The sequence below is a fragment of the Enhydra lutris genome, unplaced genomic scaffold, assembly GCF_002288905.1.
Source record: "Enhydra lutris kenyoni isolate GAN:26980312 unplaced genomic scaffold, ASM228890v2 scaffoldscaffold50, whole genome shotgun sequence".
NCBI lineage: Eukaryota > Metazoa > Chordata > Mammalia > Carnivora > Mustelidae > Enhydra > Enhydra lutris.
This window is the reverse complement of record NW_019154134.1, coordinates 12,820,671-12,843,063: the sequence shown is the minus strand read 5'-3', so window position 1 is coordinate 12,843,063 and position 22,393 is coordinate 12,820,671. Positions and strand designations below refer to the sequence as shown.

At 36.6% G+C, this 22,393-nt stretch overlaps 1 protein-coding gene across 2 annotated transcripts in view; it reads right to left on the bottom strand.

Annotated features, from left to right (window-relative positions):
* LOC111156937 (importin 11) overlaps positions 1–22,393 on the bottom strand; it is a 198,945-nt gene that overhangs the window by 24,368 nt on the left and 152,184 nt on the right. For both annotated transcript variants that reach the window (XM_022518094.1, XM_022518095.1), the window contains exons 28-29: positions 19,538–19,633; positions 11,993–12,077 (exon numbers count right to left, since the gene is read on the bottom strand). In XM_022518094.1, the coding sequence (XP_022373802.1) occupies positions 11,993–12,077; positions 19,538–19,633 (181 nt within the window). The remainder of the gene's footprint in view (positions 1–11,992; positions 12,078–19,537; positions 19,634–22,393) is intronic.

Sequence of the window (22,393 nt, the reverse complement as noted above, 5' to 3'; positions counted from 1 at the left end):
TGACCTGAGCCAAAGGCAGAGGCTTAACCCACTGAGCCACCCAGGGGCCCTTAAAAGTTTTTGAGGAGCATGTATACATTCCTGATGGACACGCATCAGAAGATAGGTTCTGCGGGTATACATAATCACTAGTGAAAGAAATACTGATTACAATGATCAATGCTCTGCACATGGTAAGCATACAAAAATGTATGTTGAATAAATACAAAAGACAAATCATGTACTGTGAAGATGCTACTCTTGCATTGTGTTGAGGTCAAGAGTAGCAGGCAGGACTATTTGGCACTTGACTAAGAGTACACTGAACTGTTTTTAAGATAACAGAGAAATGTGAGGATTTGCAAACAATTTTAATAAATTAGGTTTTCAGCTAACTATAAGGGAAGCAAGTAAGTTATATAGATAAAAATGTGTACACTTTAATAGCACAACTGCTTTCTTTGCAAAGCGAGAAGCAATAATATGTAATTATAATTTTGCAAACTTACTAAAGTGTAAGAGCTAAGTTTTAAAGATTTCTAAGAGGCAAAGGAACAAAGACAAATTTTACCTCCTGGTAATGGCTTCATGAAACACATGTTCAGGAAACAAACAAACACATTCATCATGAACAATTTGGTTCTACTTGATTTTCTTAGCAGACAAATTCTCAAGTAGGCTGGCTTTTTCCTATTATCTATCTATAGACTTTAAAGATCACTTTGTATCAAAGGCTAAAAAAAAATAATAATAAAAATAAGAGGCGCCTGCAGGGCTCACTTACTTAAGCAGCTGACTCTGGATTTTGGCCCATGTCATGATCTCAGGGTCCTGGGACAGAGCCCACATCAGGTGCCTTGCTTGGAATCTGCTTGAGATATTCTCTCTCTCCATCGCCCTCTGCCCTTCCCCTGGCTCATGTGTTCTCCCTCCCTCTGAAATAAATAAATCTTAAAAAAAAAAAAATTAAAACAAAAGAAAGAAACCATCTCAGCAATTTTAAAGGCAAAAAGAGAATCAGATGGCAAGCCATAAAGTATCAAGTGTATGTACTTCTACACTGATGATTATAAAGCACTCATGCCTACTCTTCTGTGGCTTCATTCAAGCAGGAGCACAAAACGTACCCAGTACTATTGTGAGATAAATTTGACAATTAATGTAATAGGTTTTCTGTGGTCATCTATAATACTGTTACAGATTATGCAAATAGTCTGTAAACACTTCACACTGCTGAGTAAAAAAAAATGCTATCTTCCATTTTCACCAAAATAAAATTTGTTAACTTTACAAAGTATGTAGGGAGTAAATTTAAAAAAAAAAAAATTATTTTCGATAGTAAAAATTTATTCTAAAACATTAATTCAGTAATGAAACAGCTTTTAAAAACAGGCGTTTTTTTCCTTTCAGTATTTTAAAAACGCAGCTCTACCGTCAGCCTGCCTGCAATGTTCCTGATGACAAGTTTGTTATCATTCTTACCTCCTTTCCTCTCTATGTAATGCATTCATTTTTACCCCGACTGTTTTTAAGATGTTCTCTTCAACACTGGATTTAAGTGGCAAGTTGATTATGATGTGGCTTGGGACAGTCTTGATTCTTGTGCTTAGGGTTCTCTAAGCTTCCCAGACCTGTGAACTCACAGTTGTCATTAAATTTGGAAAAAATCTGGCCATTATTTCTTCAAATATTTCTTTTGTTCTTTGTTTTGTCATTTGGGGACTTGAACTACTTGTACATTAGGCTGCTTTAAGGTGACCTACATGGCTTACCCCTCCACATGTCTTTTTTACTATCTCATTTTGGAGAATTTCTACTTCTAGCTCTTTAAAATTCACTAATGTTTTGTTCTCCAATACTTAATCTATATTAACCCCACCAGATACTATAGATCTTAATTCCTACAGGTTCATTTCAATCTTTTTTAAAGTAACTTCAACCGTCTCTATTTAACAAGCTCAATCTTTTCCTCTAATTTCCTTTTTTTTTTTTTTAAAGATTTTATTTATTTATTTGACAGAGAGAGAGACAGTGAGAAAGGGAATACAAGCAGGGGGAGTGGAAGAGGGAGAAGCAGGCTTCCTTCTGAGCAGGGAGCCAGATGAGGGGCTCAATCTCAGGACCCTGGGATCATGACCTGAGCTGAAGGCAGACACTTAACGACTGAGCCACCCAGGTGCCCTTCCTCTATCTTCTTAACAGAGGGAACAAAGTTATAAAAACTGTCTTAATGATCTTTTCTACTATTTCCACCATATGTATCTATTCTTGGGTAGTTAAAATTGATTAAACCCCCGCCCCGCCCCCGTATGGATATTTTCCATCTTCTTTGCATGCCTGTTGGTTTTTAATGGATGCCAGGCACTATAAATTTTGCCCTGTTAGATACTGGAAATTTTTCTATGACTGAGTCTTGAGTTTTGTTCTAGGACATGGTTACACTGTTGGAAACAGTTTGATCTTTTCAGATTTTGCTTTTACCTTTGTTTGGCAGGATCAGAGCAATACCTAATATGGGAATAATTTTGTATCACCACTGACATACACTTCTGAATCCTCTACCTAATATCCTATCATTTCTGAGGTTTCCACTCTGACAACAGGATCTGCTGGGTCTGTCAGCTCGGAGTATTGTTTCCCTAACAACCCTTCCTGCAGGATCCTTCCTGGAGGTTATTTCCCTGGCCATGGCTAACTTCCACATTTGTGTGTGTTAATCAGTACTGAGTTGAAAACTCTCAAGGGACCCTCCAAAGATCCAGCAAGTTCTAAGGTGGCTGCTCTCTCTTCTCTGGTAACTCGAACCTCTTAGGCATCCTCAGACTTCCAGCTCTATCTCTTCAGATCGAACAGAACACTGGGATCCCTGTGCCACCCTCTGGAAACTCTCTCCAGGCAGTAAACTGTGACAACTGGAGGGCTCACTGGGTTTGTTTTCTGTTTCTCAGAGATCACTATTCTTCATATTCTGATTTACAGTGCCTTAAAAAGGGTTTCATGTATTTCATCTTGTTTTTCACTTATTTCAGTTGGAAGGATAATTTCAAAGCCTATTATCTTCATCTTTGCAAAAAACAACTCCAATTTAACAAATTTACAATCTCAAAAAACAAAGGAAATTAAATCTCTTGTGTAAAGCATTCATGACGTGGGGAAAGGCTTCTCTCCTTAATCTCCCCTTCACACCTCATCTTCAGCTCTCTGTCATCTCCCTGCACTTTCAGTTCACACCAGCATCGTACATGACAGCTAACTCCATGATTGCTCGCTGAATGGGTACTTTTGTGTAACAGTTCAAGAAACTAGATAAGTTTGTGAGTTAATCTGAGAGTCATCTTCTTACTTTTAGGACCCTGAGAGGAAACTAGAAAGGAATCTTTGGAAACACTGGTTTGTTAAAAACACATACTCTTGCTAATGAAACCATGAGTGATATTCATGAATAATTCTCAAGTGAACTGGGGTGGGCGGGGGGGGGGAGGCAGAAAGAATAACCCCAAGGTTCTCTTACCTTTGGGGCACTAGCCCTGGTCTCCCCACGCCCCTGGGCCCAATTTTACTATTTTTCTCGGCAGCCTATATGTCATTTGGCTGGTGGCATGGTAACAGTATGTATGACCAACTGGATAGAGTTAAAAAGAGTTTGATTCTAAGTTTCAATGTTCGCTCACTACTCAAGACACATAAAGCATATGGCCCAAGCAAAGCGAAATGGAGGAAAATTAGTCAGGATGGGGAGACAGTACATACCGGTGTGTGAAAAAAACGAAAAATCCATATCTAAATCCTATAGCAGAGTCAAGAGATTCTTTTCAATTAATCTTTTATTGGTCCCTAAAGAACCTCCTTCTTTACCAAAATGTACACTCTCACCCAAATCTGCGAACCGTCTCACTGGTGTTTCTAAAACTTCCCCCAGAAGTCAATCCACAGGCCAAATGCCAGGTTAAGAATTTCTGCCTAAATAAATACAATAATGACCTTAAATTTACTTCCCCCTCCAGTTTCTGAATTAATGGTTTTGAAACTAGGGTCCTTGGATGTTCCCAAACCCAAATGCACACTTCACATTTTCCCAAGTCTTTATTTATACATTGTTATCAGTAAAACTTTGTTTTTAGGCATGGGTACTCATTTTCCTCTGCGAACAGATAGAATATAAATACATAAAATGCCTTTAAAATCTCTAGTTTCTATGTATCACATAATTATTGTAGACTTACATTAATTCCTTATACCAAATAACACTAAATACTAGCATTCCCTCAAAATATTCCTTAGAGGTTACAAAATGAAGTTTTATAAGAAAGATGTCCCTAGGGTGCATTGTCAAAGCAATAAAAAGCTGAAAGACTAAAATCCACATAGGTAACTTCACTGAATAATTAGGTAAATGATTAAAAGTCTTCTGGAGTGTTTTTTTTGTTTTTTTGTTTGTTTGTGTGTTTTTTGTTTTTTTTTTTTTAATATAAAGCCCATCAATATGAGAGACCTCAAGAAACAGGATACACAGTTCCTGCCAGGACTAATTAGCTACAAAGTCAATTGGAAAACTGTGTCTGTGTGGTGCCACTGCTACTTTTCCCCTGCTGCTAATAAGCTGCAAGGTAAGGAAAGAGGTAGTAGGTTATGGATCTAAATTTGTTTTGAGAATGTAAAGAGGAGAGAACTCTGTAATGTTAAGGCAGAGGGAAATGGATCCAATGTGAATACAGCTCATCAATGTGAATATAGCTATTTAAGAACCCAAAGAAAACAGGAGTGTTATTTTAATTTTCTTTTTTTTTTTTTAAGATTTTTATTTATTTGACAGAGAGAGAGAGAGATCACAATTAGAGAGAGAGGGGAAGAAGGCTCTCCGCCAAGCAGAGAGCCCGATGTGGGACTCGATCCCAGGACCCTGAGATTATGACCTGAGCTGAAGGCAGAGGCCCAACCCACAGAGCCACCCAGGCGCCCCTAGAGTTAATCTTTTCAACTGAAAGGTAAAACAGGAGGAAAAGTTCAGCTGTTTGCTTGTACATACTATTGGCTAACTGATTTTCTTAAGGTGCCTTAAGTATTAAAGAGAATGCCACAGTTAAAGAAACATTAATATGTAATGTAAGAAATGTTTATTCAACAAAGCTTTACTGTAATAGACAAAGATATACACACATACATATACAAAGATAAGTGAGACATCGTTCCTAATTTCAAGGAGATCACAGATTTGAGTTGTAAGTAACATAGAGGTGGTATGGGCAGTTGAGATGCTACGTTAAGTCCAGGAGAGGCAAACACCATTTCTGTAACTACGCTTGGCTGAGAAGGGAGATCAGTGAGTAGAGAGGGTGCCTCGTGAGGAAAACAGCAAATAACTAAGCTGAGTGAAGAGAAGGAGGATGAAGAGGCTCCTCTACATGTAAGGACTCATCTGAGAGTGCTGTAACAGAGGCAAGAAAATGTGTAATGTGTATGGAAACAAGTCGTCTGGTTTAGGAAACAGAGTGGGGAAAAGTCGTCTGGTTTAGGAAACAGAGTGGGGAAAAGTCGTCTGGTTTAGGAAACAGAGTGGGCTCAAAAGCGTGGGCAGAATCACCGTGCAGAAGTCCATAAAAGACTGTCAGGGACTTTAATTCCTATTAAAGTGGTTCGCAACCCTGGTTGGACACCAAAACAACATGTGAAGTTTTTTAAGAAATATGTAAGCCTGATTTCTGGCTTACAAATTTAGTAGCACAAGTTTAGTAGGGTGGCAAAAGCTACGTATTGTCCAAAGATAAAAGCAGCAGAAAAACAAGAAAATCTAGGTTAAAAGATGAGAGGGTTTGTGAAAATAAGTTTGTGTAAAGACTATGAAAATAAGAATAATTACAGGACTTCAGATAAAAGTACAAAACGGAATTTCCAGGACACAAGGAATGGTTAGTAAGGAAGAAGAGGTTGTGACAGAGAAAGCTCAGAGTTTAGGACTATGGATGAGGATCAGTTCTAAATCAGGATGAGGTCAAGATGTAGCAAGAAAGTGGAGGGGAACAATGTAGTTCAACTGGGCACAGTGAGAAAAAGCAACAAGAAGGCTCTCTAAAGTTGTAACTAGCATGACAATGCACACAAGCTGAATAAGAAAGAGTTATTTTTAACAATATGATATTTACCTTGATTACTGAATGTAATAGGGCAAGGATTCTCAAAAGCAGTTCAGAAACTACCAATAAGATGATAGCTTAAGGGGCGCCTGGGTGGCTCAGTTGGTTAGGCAACTGCCTTCAACTCAGGTCATGATTCTGGAGTCCCGGGAACGAGTCCCACATCGGGCTCCCTGCTCAGCAGGGAGTCTGCTTCTCCCACTGCCCTCTCTCCTCTCATGCTCTCTCTCATGCTCTCTCTCTCTCAAATAATTAAATAAAATCTTAAAAAAAAAAAAGATGATAGCTTAATCTCATAATATTATCTGAAAAATAAAAATGCCTTTTGTGCGTAAATTTCAAGATTACTATTAGTTAACTAAGAAAAACACAGTACCTTATTAGTGACAGCCAAATATGATTCTTTCTACTAGCTCTGTTGAGTTTTTTTAGAGGCAAATGAGGGCAGTGAAACCATCACTCGACTGGTTCTCAGTGATCAAAATCATGCTGGGAGAGTTTACAACTTCCCAACCCAACCACTATCAAAGGGTGCCCTGCTAACACTGCATTTTGACTGAACATTTATAAAACAGTATGATGGAATATTTTCAAGAGATAACAAGTTAACTTTCCCTCTGACAATGTATTCTAAATTCTACTAAGTAGAAGTCTAAGGAAAGCTGGTGCATTTAGTAGTTAGGCAAATAAAAGTTCTCGGGAAGAGTTGACCACAGGATGCAGGATGAGCTCGGGGAGGAGGAAACAGGAGAGGGAGGGAAAGATGAAGGCTGAGGTGGTCTACCTATTCTCAAAAAGGGGAAAAAACTGTTAGCTCCCTGTAAGCTCTGACCTTCAGACAATTCCATTCCCACACTGCGTACTCTTGTGCCTCCCTGATCGAGTGCCATATTTGGCAACAGGAGTACAGGAGATGATACTCATTCGGAGGCAACATGCAAGGCATGCTCAGGATCTACTATATTTGCATGAGACTCAGGATCTCGTTATGAGTTTATCAAATAAAATGCAACCCAATCTAAAAGACATTTGCTGGTTAGATATTCTACAACCAAAACAAAAGACTGTGATGCCAGGTTTGCTAATGTCATTTGGCCTACAAATACTTAGTTCTACCCCAAATTTAGCTCAGGTAGGCTGTACATTCTGTTTGACCTATATAAGGTACAAGTTTAAATTTAAAAGTCTTGCTAGTCATATAAATATTTGAGCCTATCAAAAGCTTAAGACTTGATTACAAACCAGTAAAAATTCACCTGCAGATTTCACTCAGCAAACAACAGCTTAAAAGTAAAGTACAACATGTTAAAATTATATTTCCATTGGTTTGTAATATCGCACAAATGTTTTCAATTCTAATCTACCTCTTGAGAGAGATATAGTTCCTATTCTTGAGACAGCTCTAAATTTTCTTCTAAAATACATGAAGATATATTCCCACACGTGTACATAAAAGATGAAAAATAAATCAAATTCATTGCAAGTACAAATTATCCTGAAAACCGTTAAAATAGTTCCCAAAATGATATTTCTCTTGAAAAAAACTAATCAAGTAAGAGGCCTGCAAAGATCTATAAAACTAAGAAAAGAGAGAGAGAGAGACAGACAGAGAGAAAACAGTTATTGTCAATGAAGTAAGGGCTACTGATTTATTAAAACACAGTAAAAATACACTTCTAGCAACACTATATATAAAACTGCCACGTATAATGAACATGCTATGAATTTATAAAACTACTCTGATGTTTATCACTTAATCTTCATAAACTTGACATTGTTATTATACATAAATCATTTCTTTGGGCTCTAAGCTCCACTCACTGCCGTATGCTCAATTTCAAGAATAGTGTTATCACATGGTGAGCATTCAATAATTACACAAAAAACTTAAAATAATACTTAAATGCAGTAAATACTCAATGTTACTCACAAAATAATTAGCATCTTTGTGAATTATCATTAACATTCTCCCTGCAACTGATCTCTCTCAATGGGTATTCTTCAAGATAATTTCTCTAGCTCTTCTTTATAGTATATATATTATATATTATATATTATATATTATATATATAGTGATATATAATAATACATATATTTATACACACACATATATATAACTGCAAACTACATTTAACTGTAAAAGTAAAGCAAATATATAAATTAGTAAACCACCTGTTTCCTAGCCATGCTAATCATGAGGACATGACAAACTATACTTAATCTAAAGATCTAATTCCAATTCCAGTGACTTGTGGTAGCTGAGCTGTGTTTTAAGCTGGCATTTTCCCCTCAAACATGTAGTTCCCATACATTGTACAGTTTCAGCAAAATGGTACATGGAGTTCCTCAGAACATTTTAGAAGCTACAGAAATTTTAGAAATCAAAATCATAAAGAATGCATTAGGCTAGAAGTCAAGAAAGCTCAGTTCTAATTTTGCTTTCCCAGAATCTGTAACTCTTGAGTAAGAGGCAACTTCTCTGTCACTTGGTTTCCTCATCAATATCTGATCATAAAATTGTTACAGAATTAAGTCAGACAACACTCTAAAAAAATTCTTTAAAAAAAAAGATAATGTGGGTGCCTGGGTGGCTCAGTGGGTTAAAGCCTCTGCCTTCAGCTCAGGTCATGATCCCAAGGTCCTGGGATCAAGCCCCACATCGGGCTCTCTGCTCGGCGGGGAGCCTGCTTCCTCCTCTCTCTCTGCCTGCCTCTCTGCATACCTGTGATCTCTCTCTCTCTGTGTCAAATAAATAAATAAATAATCCTTTAAAAAAAAAAAAGATAATGTTATGCAGATAAGATATTAATATTACTACTTCAAAGTCATGTAAAGTGATGATGTCCAGATAGACCATTATTTTTGCTAATGCTCTACCAGCACCGGAAAATGAGAAGTTAGTGTAGTTTTGTTTTGTTTTTAAAGATTTATTAATTTATTTTAGAGAGAGAGCACATGCTCACAAGTGGGGAAGGGGGAACAAAGGGAGAGGGAGAAAGATTCTCAAGCAGACTCCACATTGAGCGCGGAGCCCAGCACGGGGCTCGATCCCATAAGCCCCAAATTATGACCTGAGCCAAAAACCAAGAGCTGGACGATTAACCAGCTGAGTCACACAGGTACCCCAAAGTTAGTTAGTTTTAATAATGTTCATGCTTATCTATATTGACATTACCAACTAAAGCATCTAGTAAGTATATATGAAATTAGATTATTATGTCCAGAAGCAGATCACCAAAATATTTGAGAAATATTTAACATGAAAGTATGATCAGAAATACCTCATTAACACAGCCTTCCTTACTGTATCAAACATTTCATTAATAATGCTTTCTCAGTCAGTACCATCAAGTTGCCAGAAAGCGTAATATGCTCAAAAACTTAAATCTGGAAAAGTACAACTTCACACGTCACAAGACAGAAATTCTAAGCAACTTAAAATGTTAAGTATTAGCTTAGTTATTTATGGCAGGTGTCACAAAATTATCGTTCTAGTCCTGGAGCACAGTGGATAGAGAGAGACCTTAGGAATGAGATGAAATAAAATGAATGCACTGGACTTTCCATTAGTTCCCCCCAAACAGGTATTATAGACAGGAGCTAGATGAAAAAGGGCAAGATCAGAAGTCTGGACAGCTAAAGAGCTTTCCTGGATGGAAATTTCACCCTTATTTAAAACAAACTATGAGAATGCTCAGAAATCCATGCAACGTCACCTGGCACATTCGACGTAATGTTAATCATCCACTGTTCAGAATTACAATCACTGCTGCTATCCTCTGCAAAGCAGCTACTGAAATGCAGACACCACATTTTAGGGACCACTTGAAGACAACAATGGCAGTAAGTAAATCTAACTTTTAATTATGTAATTGAGAAACCAAGCAGTCACACTTTTTCTTCCTTTTAAGTGAACAGTTTCACTTAAAATGAAAAACCCTATGACACTAGATTGGTTTTTGTTTTAAATAATAGTTAATAATCATCTACCAGCAAACATTTTTCCCTTTGAAATTACAACCAGGACACACCTAGATAGTTCTCAAAAAATTTCTCATGTTAAAGACAACATAGTATAAGAATGATGATATAATTACTGAAAAAATACATTATTTATACTGGTATACTGAAGATACAAGGAAACTAATATCGCTACTGGAAAGTTATAGAAAATTATCATGGTATTCATAATTAGACCTATTCAAGGCTAAGATAAATAATCCCAGCATTAACCATAAATGCTGAGGTATCATCAGCATTAGACTAATGCTCTAAGTCTAAGGCACTGGAAATCTTAGTAGAGATGATATAAATCTATATCAAAAAGCTACTGTGATGACTAATTTCAAATAAAATCAACCCCTGGAAAAAATAATGGTTGTTCTGTAAAATAATATTGCCTATGATTAGAACAATAATGATAAAACAATCAGCTCTCGAATAATACTTAAAATCACAAAACTAAAACAAGAAACCTGAAGTGTCATTTCTGAAACCATGCTCATACACTGTTCCTTTATGTAGTATTTCACTTACCCTCAAAACCTAGTTAGGATTAGAATTAGTACTATATGCTATTACTGAGGATTCTGTATAGGATGAAAAATAGATTTGAGTAGATGAATTTGCTAAGGGTCAATCAAGCAGAATGACATGAATAAAGTGTGCATAAAATCTGAGGAATGAATAAAAGCAGAATACCTATTACTCATTTACAAGTTTAGAATCTTATGAAGGAAGATGTTATAGTTTCCATAACACCAATTATATATTCAGTGCTTTAAAAAGTGGAGACAAGGAAGGAGAAGACAAACTGTTAGGCTATACTGAAAGGCTATCATCACTCCAGCTAAAATGCCAAGTAGAATGGATTAAACTCTAACAGGGTTTAAAAGAAGGCTGTTATACACAACTAATGAATCACTGAACACTACATCAAAAACTAATGATGTATTATATGCTGGCTAACTGAACATAAAAAAAAAAAAAGTTAAAATTTTTTTTTTTTAATTTAAAAAATTCAAAAAAATAAAATAAAAGGAGGCTGTCAGGGCCGCGCAGTATCAGCTTCACCCTGAGGACAACTAGAGCCCACTGTGGGTTAGTGCGGCATAATTCAAGGAGGGAATGTCGTGAGCAGACCGAAATAATGATCACCGGGAATTACTAGGCGTTCAGCGGTATCCCATGGCCATCATGTATACAGATTTCTTTACTCTGTTTTTGAGGGATATTACTGTTGTTCTCAAGGGCAAATGATGAAAAGAAGGCACAATGCAATCAGTAACGGTGAGGCCAGGGGACCAAAACAGATTCCATGAGGAAACAGGAAAAAGCTGACTTATGTAGCTATTTTACATTCATGTGTCAAAGTAAACATTTAAAAGTTCAAGATTACAAATAATTTTAAAGGCAGGATATTTTAGAGGTTTCTAATTGTTTTGTTCCTATTTAGCAGTTAATTTAAAGGAATTTTTATAAAGGCCCGTGTGTCTCAGAAAAAAATTCATTGTGAAAATTCATGAGGTAATAGGGAATGAAGCAATTTCAGTAAATCTCCTCAAAACCAAAAAGTAAGCAATACAACTTAATTGAGTTTTGAGAGTCATATGTTTTCCGTAAGTGAAAGCGTAAACCCTTTGCTCTGGTAAGACAAAAAAAGCTATTTCAGATTAAGATTTTAACTCTACTTCCTGTACTAGGATTACTAGGAACATAATTTATCTGTTTTAGAAGTACACTCCAAATTTCAAAGCTCAGCTTACATTAATTCTACAACAGGGGATAGATACATGGATGAATTGACCAACAGACATTTTCAGAGCTAAAGAATATAATAATAAATGGTTCTCTCAAATTTTAAAAGCTACTTTTTAACTTACCATCTTTTTTCTCTTATCCTGTTCTGTGGGTGGTTCTTCATCTTCTGTAACCTTTGGTTCTTCAAGATGAGACATTAACATACAGCTACATTAAAAAAAAAATGTTTTAAGTAAATAAAAAATGTCGCTAACATGCTGAAACAAACCCTGAAAATCACTGGAACATTAATGCTTCTATTTACTACAATATGAGGAATAGCTAGATAAGTTGATCATTTTGAGACTTACTTACAAAAATATACCTCACTTTTTAGAAAAAAGGCCATATCAAACTATTTTAGATCACTTGAGAATTTAAGGTAGCAGTTGTAAAGAATTTATGGATATGTGATTTTTAAGCCATACATCACTTGACAAAGCAAGGTGTACCCTTTAAATTTTTCTTTTTTTTTTTTTTTTAAAGCTTTTATTTATTTATTTGTCAGAGAGAGAGAGGGAGAGAGAGCAAGCACAGGCAGACTAAATTTTTCTAAAAGATGATACTTACAGATATCTAATTAAAATTAACACTTCTGTTATCACCAATCTTCATATGTCTGTAGATTATTATACATGCCTCATAACAATAGCAATAATTTAAATAATAACATCATTAAAACAACATTAATTATGCAATACTCTGCTCTGTGCTCCAAATGAGGAACTTGTCCCTAGAGCACTTGTACCCACAGGACAGTTATAAATCATTTTATTTTGATTATCTGCACCACTGCTTTTCACCATTAACAGAGATAATAGAAATATAGTTTCCTATTCAGTCAATAGTTTCTCTCTTCCAGGGAGACAAGAAATAAATATTGCCTAGTGAATCCAGTTGATGGAATAAACCTCACTGCTTCCTAATTCAGAATAGCAGAATTCATTAATTTATCAGAGTCAAAGGTTTCTAACCAATAAACTGTGGCAAAGAAAGCTTGGTTTCTCTTATGTTTTGTAGCAAGTACAGAAGAAACTTAACTCCTGATTCAGCTGTGTAAATAACTTTTAATTCAAGGTTAAAGACAAGTGCTGACACTAGAAACTTGATCAGGATCAACTCTTGCAGAGGATAGGAGCATCCCTTCCCCCTATTCCCCACCATTAAAAAAAATCAACTTTTAGAACAACTACTTGTGACCCAGTCAGTACATACCAGTGCATTCAAATAGTAAGAACCTTAAACTGTGATCAGAAACAGCAAGAGCTTAATTCCTAACCTGCCACATGGTCTTAAACCTCTTGAAGCTGCAATGCTTTCATCCACCATGATACAATAGTATGATATAGCATAACTAGCTGGCCAAGGGACTCTGGCACAAAGTGAGAAATTATATTATTATCCCAGCCCAAAAGCTATTTAGTAAAGTGAAATGTCTAGAAAACAACCTAACTCCCACTTTATATTTTGAACTGAAGAGTAAGAAGGAGTTCCTTCATATTAGCCATTTTATGCCTGTTGCAGATTTGAATTCTAACTGCAGTGAATCTGATCTCCAGGAAAGTATGCTTCATGTTGCATGAAATTCCTTTACCACATTCCTCAATCTGTTAACTTACTTGAAGAGTAAAAACTCTCTGTTCTCCTTTCCCTAAATGATTTATCAGATAAATAATGGAGTATATTCTTAATATAAATACACATTAACACATAAAATCTTTTTCCAGAGACCAAAAATTATTGAGAGGGCAGAACATTTATCCTTTGCAATTCTGCAAACTGCATTCACTTGGGTCTCTGGAAGGTATAAATTGAGAGAAAAAAAAAATGAATTTGAAAAACCTAAAGATGAAATTCTCTCCTGCAGCTAAATTTCCAATTAAAAGCCAAATCTTACTTTTTTGACAAATATTAAAGATAGGGAATCATATTTTACATAAAAGGCATGGTCGGAAATAACAGATTTCTAATAAGCTAAAATACATAGGCAATGAATGTAATAATGATAATAATAATAATTATTAAAAATAGTCTAAAATAGGGACAACTAATATGTGAACCTGGCCAGCCACATACCTGTCACATCCTATACTTACTCACTAAATAGATCCAGGCACTTCAGCCAGCTAAATCAGCATCTTTCCTAACAAGAAACTCTAACCAATGAAACAACCAACACTGTTAATATGCAACATTAAAGTATTTCTAAAGAAGGGTCATCTGTACCCCAATGTCCATAGCAGCACAGTAGCCAAACTGGCATAAACAAGTCTGAAGAAAGAACAAAGATGTCCTTCAACAGACAAATGGATAAAGAAGATATGGTCTGTATATACAATGGAATATTATGCCTCCATCAGAAAGGATGAATACCCAACTTTTGTATCAACATGGATGGGAATGGGAAGAGATTATGCTGAGTGAAATACGTTAAGCAGAGACAGTCAATTATCATATGGTTTTGCTTACTTGTGGAGCATAAGGAATAACACAGAGGACACTGAGAGATGGAGAGGAGAAGGGAGTTGGGGGAAATCGGAAGGGGAGACAAACCATGAGAGACTGTGGACTCTGAGAAACAACTGGAGGGTTTTGGAGGGGAGGGGGGTAGGGGGTTGGATGAGCCTGGTGATTATTATGGAGGGCACGTATTGCATGCAGCACTGGGTGTGGTGCATAAACTATGAATTTTGGAACACTGAAAAAAAATTAAATCAAATTTTAAAAATTATTTCTAACTTAAAAGGAACATCCAATAAAACCTTTCATTTAATCTAAACAAACTCACTTTGGACTGTCACAATAAAACTAGAACTGAAAGCAATATTCAACTGATCTGCAGTGGGCACTTTGGTTGATTATGTAACCATTCTCCTTCTTAAAAGAACCCTGAATTTCTCTATTATCTCCCTTTTCCATGCCTCTATATGCATCCATGTTCCCATTCGCTTCAGTAAAAGCTGATTCCAACCCATAGTGACAGTGGCTTGACAGGCATCATGGCAATCTTATTCTGCTAACTATGACTGCTTTTTTTTTTTTAAGATTTTATTTATTTATTTGACAGAGAGAGAGACAGAGAGAAAGGGAACACAAGCAGGGGGAATGGGAGAGAGAGAAGCAGGCTTCCCGCTGAGCAGAGAGCTGGACAAGGGGCTTGATCCCAGGACCCTGGGATCATGACCTGAGCCCAAGGCACTTAACTACTGAGCCACCCAGGCACCCCTAACCATTACTGCTTTCAACAGAGCACATTTAAGAAATTCTAGCCACTTATACATGAAAATGCTGGCTGAGTCCTTACTTTGTACTTCCCAAACTTTGGCAAGGGGTTGTCAATTTCATTTCCCAATGTGCCTAAGAAAAAAGTATTATTTCAGGAAAAAAAGAAAAAGCACTCTAACTGAAGACTAGTAGAAGGCAAATCTTAAGCTTCATTAATGTATTTTCCTGGTTTAATGAACTGTACTAACTAAAATACATACATATAAATAATCAATGCAAAAGACAAAAACTGGACCACTATCTTACACCTTACGCAAAAATTAACCCCAAATGGATTAAGATTTGAATGTAAGACCTGAAACCATCAAACTCCTAGAAGAAAACTTAGGTGGTAAGCTCCTGACATCAGCTTCAGGTGATGATTTTTTTGGATCTGACTCAAAAGCAAAGGCAACAAAAGCAAAAATATACACGTGGAACTCTACATCAAACTAAATGCAAAACTCAGAGAGCAGACTAGTGGTTGCAAGAGTTAGAAGAGTGGTGGGGGGGTGGACAAAATGGGTACGTAAAAGGGGTCAAACGATGGTATAAAGTCGGTAAGTCATGGAGATACAATAGCACAGTAACCATAGTTAATAACACTGTATTGCATATATGAAAGGTGCTTAGAGAATTAACCTTAAAAATCCTCATTACAAGAAAAAAAATTATTAACTATGTATGGTGATGGATGTTAACTAGACTTAACTGCGGTAATCATTTAACAATAAACACAAATACTGAATTATGTTGTACACCTAAAACTAACACAATGTTACACGTCAATTACACTTCAATTAAAAAAAAGAAAAAAGGGATGCCTGGGTGGCTCAGTTGGTTGAGCAGCTGCCTTCGGCTCAGGTCATGATCCCAGCTTCCTGGGATCGAGTCCCGCATCGGGCTCCTTGCTCGGCAGGGAGCCTGCTTCTCCCTCTGCCTCTGCCTGCCATTCTGTCTGCCTGTGCTCGCTCTCTCTCCCTCTCTCTCTGACAAAAAAAAAAAAAAAAAAAAATCCAGATTCTTAAACTCTGAAAAAAGAACTCTTCTTTCTTCTAAATGGATTCATTTTATATACCATTCTTAAGAAATACCAGTATCAAGTCCAGTAACAGTCAACTGTTAACTAACTACCCATTTATCTTAGAAGATAAACTTTTCTACTATGTAAAAAATGGTACCATCTTAAGAGCAAATAAAAACCCACCTCCAATTTCCTCACATAAAATGTTACATTTAGTTTTTAAATGCCTGTGAGAATACAGTATGAAGACATATTAAAGCATAAAAAGAGACACAGGTTGTTAGGTATAGCACCATTATCTTACAAAATTTATGTATGTCATGTCCGCCAAACTATAAATACTTGTCAACTCTCTAGCCACACCCACCCGTCATCATTTCCTGCCTGTCAATCCTTCCTCCACAATCTAACTCAAATTCATATCAACAGAAGTATGACAGCTACCTGAAGGGCTTCACCATCTCTCGGACAGCACATCCTCAATTTTTAAAGGGCATGCGAATCATCCAGGGTTCCTGTTTACAGTGCAGATTCTACTGCTCTAGCCCCAAAGATTCTGATATAATGGGTCTGGACTGGGGAAGGGAAATGTGCATTCCCAGGTTGTTTCAGTGGTCTACGCCCACTCAGTGTGAGCCTTTCCACCCCTCCCTGTCATCCTCTACAATAGACCCAAGTGACTCTTCTGACATACAATTCTTTTCTTCTTACTTCCACTTTGAAACTGTAAAATGAACCTCCACTGACTATACAAGCTAGTCCAAAACCCTTTTCAGGTTACTTTACTAGTTGGCTCTAATCCACCACATATTCTCAGAAGGTGTTCACAGTTTCCCCAAAACCCTTCTTCTGTAGCTGGTATTGCTCCACTGGTCCCCATTTCCCCTTCTAGGCAGTGGACTCCTTCAGGACAGAGCCTCAGCTGCTTCCTCACACGGCACAATGTCTGGCATAAACAAGTCTGAAGAAAGAGATGATCTGTCAACCAGGTTTCATTATTGTGGCTAAATATATCAACTTGACTGAACCGCAGGATGCCAGGATTATTGGTTAATATTATCCTGAGTGTTTCTACATGAGATTAACACGTGAATTTGTACAGTGATTACAACAGATTGCCCTCCCCGATGTGGGTGAGTCTTAATCAGTGGAAGCCTGAAGAGAATAAGGTCTAGTTAAAAGAGAATTCACACTCTCTGCTTGTCTTTTAGTTTGAACGTCAGTCTTCTCTGGCTTTGTGATTCAGACTAGAATTTACACCACTGGCTCTCTTGCTTTTAGGCCTTTGGACTTGAACTGAAACTATACTCTAGTTTGCCAATTGGAGATCTTGGGACTTCTCAGCCTCCATAATTGCATCAGTCAATTTTTTATAATAAATCTATTTACATTTATGTAAATACAAATATAAATATAGATCTCTCTCCTATTGGCTCTGTCTATACGGAAAACCCGGACTAATATGCTACTTATAGAGGTAAAAACAAAAAACAAAAAACAGGGTTTTCTTCCTTTGCCCTAATTTATTCTATACTGAAAATACAATAGGAATTCAATAGAACTAAAAATATTAACTTTCTTTGAATAAACTGTTCCAATAAACAGGAAGGGGAAGCTGAAGGATAAGTTAGCTACATAAGTAAATATTTTATGTTTCTCATGCGCCCTTTTCTCAAAGTCTATTTATACCCTACAGTCTGATGGACTATAATTTTTAGAACTCTATGTAGTTTGAAAAAAAAAAAAAGAGAGAGAACTCTATGCACTGCACAAATTACAGAATAGGAAGATTATCACAGATCAGTCTAACTTCTCTTAGAAAACCTAGAAAAGCCAGGAAAATAGTTTCTCCACTGTGTTTCCATATGCCAAATACCACCCCAGGGTAAAAAGCAGTGACCAAACAATTCTGGGGAGGGAAACAATGGTTTTATGTCCTAGCTACCCAAGTACCATGGCCCTCAAGTCTAGGCCTTTGTAATCTGGATCCCAATAATGGTCTCCTAGTCAGTCTGCTTTCCTTATGCCCAACATTTTCCCCTTCCAAATCAAAACTTTCTTCCTTGCTGAGCTTGGCGTCAGAACACCATGGTTCTAGTCTTGACTCCTCTACTTACCTGCTGTGTCACTGCACTTTTCTCAGCCTCTGTATCCTAATCTTGAAAATAATGAAACTACACTCATTTCTCAACTTTATTTCTAACAACTTCCTGACTCTCATCCCTTCCACTTATACCATGCTATGTTTATGTCCATTTCCTATATTCTAAGTCCTATTCCTTCCCGAAGACTGTAACACACACTGCCTTTTTCTTCACTATTAGAGCACAAGCTAGAATTCTACTGTGTCGTGTGCTTTGTTCAACACATATGTAAGTGCCTTTACTCATTCCTAGTGTTTTCATTTATTAGACATATCTGTCCCCTAAATTATATACTCCAAAGAGGCCGAGGAACATTTGATTGTATCCTAAATATTTCACAGTTATAAACTTTGTCACATATTATGCATAAATATACAGTATTTATAGTCATAAGATTCTATCATGACCTGAGCCAAAGACAGACACTTAACCAATTGAGCCACCCGGGTGCCCCCAACAATGTCATTTTAACCGTTCTCTTTTAAGACTGGTCAAGTACCACATGACTCTAATACGTAAAGGTGCCAGGGATGCTTCTATCAAGCAAATACAAATAGAGGATGTTTACCAATCCTCTTTTCCCCGTAACTTGCCTAATGGGCAGGAGAATTTTGTTAATTGAGAAAAAGAACATATTCAAAACATCTTTAAAAAGGCTTTTACAGCGGTGCCCTGCGTGGCTCAGTCATTAAGGGTCTGCCTTCGGCTCAAGTCATGATCCCAGAATCCTGGGAAAGAGCCCCACATTGGGCTCCCTGCTCAGTGGGAGGCTTGCTTCTCCCTCTCCTGCCCCCCTGCCGTCCCAACCCCCTGTTCCCCCCCACTTGTGTCCCGCTCCACTTGTGTCCCGCTCCCAGTGCTTGTGTTTCCTCTCTTGCTGTGTCTCTGTCAAATAAAATCTTTTTTTAAAAAGGCATTTATATGCTAACATAAAAGCCTAATGTCAAATCATAAAATTATTATTAAAGTTGAAGTCCAATTTGTCATTTCACTTTAACAAATTAAAGATGGTCTCAAGATCAAGCTAATTCGAGGCAAAAAAAAATACAAAATTTTCTTTATAGAAGACAAAATTTAAAAAAGACACCGTGTCTATATGGTAGTAGTGAACAAAAATCATGCAGGACATAATTAATTACCCCCCCAACACACACTCCACCCCTGATCAAGGGCAATTAATTAAATGATCCACCTACTCTTTATAAGTTCCTGTTTCGGGATCTTCTGTCATGACATCATGTAGGCCCTCCACTGAGATATTTATAATCCCACAGAATTTATCTTGGATGACACTAAAATAAAAGAAAAGCAAAACAGGTTTAACTGGAGTATTTTAACAGGTAATTCTTTTTTTTTTTTCTTTTTCTAATTACCCACTGAAACATGAAGAGAAATTTTACTTCTAAGATACAAAGAAAACTTTCAAAATGTTTCTTACAGCAGAAATTTTGCCTTTGCACATAACATTTAAATCTTCTCTTTCACTAGAGTATTAGTGTTTAAATACTAAAAGGCAGATCTAAAAGGAAAAATAGATTTAATATTCTTTAACTTATTACAATAGACCTGAGATGATTTTATAGCTAAAAAGTTAAAGATACAAAAATGTTGAAGATTAAAAATCTCTACTCTTCTGGGGCACCTGGGTGCTCAGTCGTTGGGCTCCCTGCTTGGCTCCCTCCCACTCTCCCTGCTTGTGTTCCCTCTCTCGCTATGTCTCTGTCAAATAAATAAATCTTTTTTTTTTTAATTTTTAAAGGTTATTTATTTATTTATTTATTTATTTGACAGAGATCACAAGTAGGCTAAGAGGCAGGCAGAGAGAGAGGAGGAAGCAGGCTCCCTGCTAAGCAGAGAGCCCAACTTGGGGCTTGATCCCAGGTCCTTGGGATCATGACCTGAGCCGAAGGCAGAAGCTTTAACCCACTGAGCCACCCAGGCGCCCCTTAAATAAATAAAATCTTTTTTAAAAAAGGGGTGGGGTTGGGTTATGGACATTGGGGAGGGTATGTGCTATGGTGAGTGCTGTGAAATGTGTAAACCTGGCGATTCACAGACCTGTACCCCTGGGGATAAAAATATATGTTTATAGAAAAAAACAAAAAACAAAAAACCTATTTGTTTTATATCTTGTTTATCAGGAAAAAATAATCTGTAACTGTTAAACCATGTATATGACCCTCTAATCGAAAGAACAGTAGATGAGAAAAATTATCTTCAGCATGATAAATAAATCAGAATTTTATTTAAAAAAAAACAAACGGGTGCCTGGGTGGCTCAGTGGGTTAAGCTGCTGCCTTCGGCTCAGGTCATGATCTCAGGGTCCTGGGATCGAGTCCCGCTTCGGGCTTTCTGCTCAGCAGGGAGCCTGCTTCCCTCTCACTCTCTCTGCCCGCCTCTCTGCCTACTTGTGATCTCTCTCTGTCAAATAAATAAACAAAATCTTTAAAAAATAAAAATAAAAATAAAATAAACAAACAAACAAACAAAAAACCCAAGGAAAAAACTCTACTCTTCTGAAGATAATGCCTAGACAAAGAAGACAAGTCACAGACTAGGATAAAATATTTATAAAATATGTATGAGAAAGCACCTGAATCCAGAACATATAAAGAACTCTAAAAGCTGAAGAAGATAACTCTGCAGTTCTTTCTGACCATGGGTCCTGTTCCCGTGCTTTAACAAAACCACCCTATTTGCACCAAAAAAAAGACTACTCAATTTAAAAATTGGCAAAAAATTCAAGACACTTCACTGAATAAGCTATGAAGGTGTTATAGGAGTACCTGAAAATATGCTCAACATAACATAGTCATCAGAGACATGCAAATTAAAACCACAGTAACATTTTAATTAGAAGTTAAATTAAGAAGACAATACCAATTGCTTACAAAGATGAAAAACAACAGGACTTCTCATATATGGCTATTAAGAATTCTTTAAAAAGGCATTTCCATTTTAGAAACTACACCAGCAGTTTTTATAAAATTAACACACTCCACACAACTTAGCAATCCCATTCCCATATATTCTCCCAAGACCAAAACAAGTACCCTCAGATCTCTAAGTTCTTATGGTAGATTTATTCGTAGTAATTCAAAACTGCAAATGACCCAAATGTCTATCAACTAGTGAATGGCTAAACAAACTGTGGGATACTTACTCAACGAAATGGTTGTAAGCAATAAGGAGGAACTAAAGATTCATACAACAACTTGGATAAATCTCAAAAACACTACGCTAAGAGAAATAAAACGAACTCAAAATGCTACAAACCATTTATGTGACTTTCTGGAGAAGGAATATTATTTGTTCAGTGGTTGCTAAAGAAAGGGACATTAAGGGAACTTTTTGGGGTGACAGGAGTGTTTTATACTATGGTAGTGTTTATACACTGTGTACATCTGTGAAAACTTAATGCTTAAGGAGTTTTACTACATGTAACTGTACAGTAATGAATCTTTTAAAAAGTGGAAGTACTTAACCATCCACTGAAACACTAAATTATTCTATTTGAATTTAAAACTACCTGAATAAAATTTAAATAACTAAATAAATCTAGAAGGTCCAGGGACCTTCTAGAATCATTCGTACAAGAGAAATACCATGTTTCTCATTCTGCATTAACACAGATGATTACTTTTTTAAATGTTCAGTAAAGAAGTACCAAGTTACTGTATTTTGGGTCATGTTCCCACCTTTGTAAAGTCAAACGTTTTGTCTGTACATTCAAATGTGATCAGATTTTAGACAACTAAATTACCAGTTAGGCAAAATAATAACTAGTTGATATTCTGATACATTTTAATGTGCATATAATACCCTAATGCAGGAGTAAATATTTTCTAAGTCACTGTATTTCCTTTATATAAGAACTAAAAAAAAATCTTTTAAGAAAGACACATGCAGTCTACTTTATTCATTTCAGGGAACACCACCCTAGAAGAAAATCTAGGAAACCAAAATTGTGCCTAAAGTTTCACCCACTAACTGTGTGATCCCACTGAAGTTAATTCAGTTCTCCAGATGTTGGTCTCCTTGTCAGTAAAATG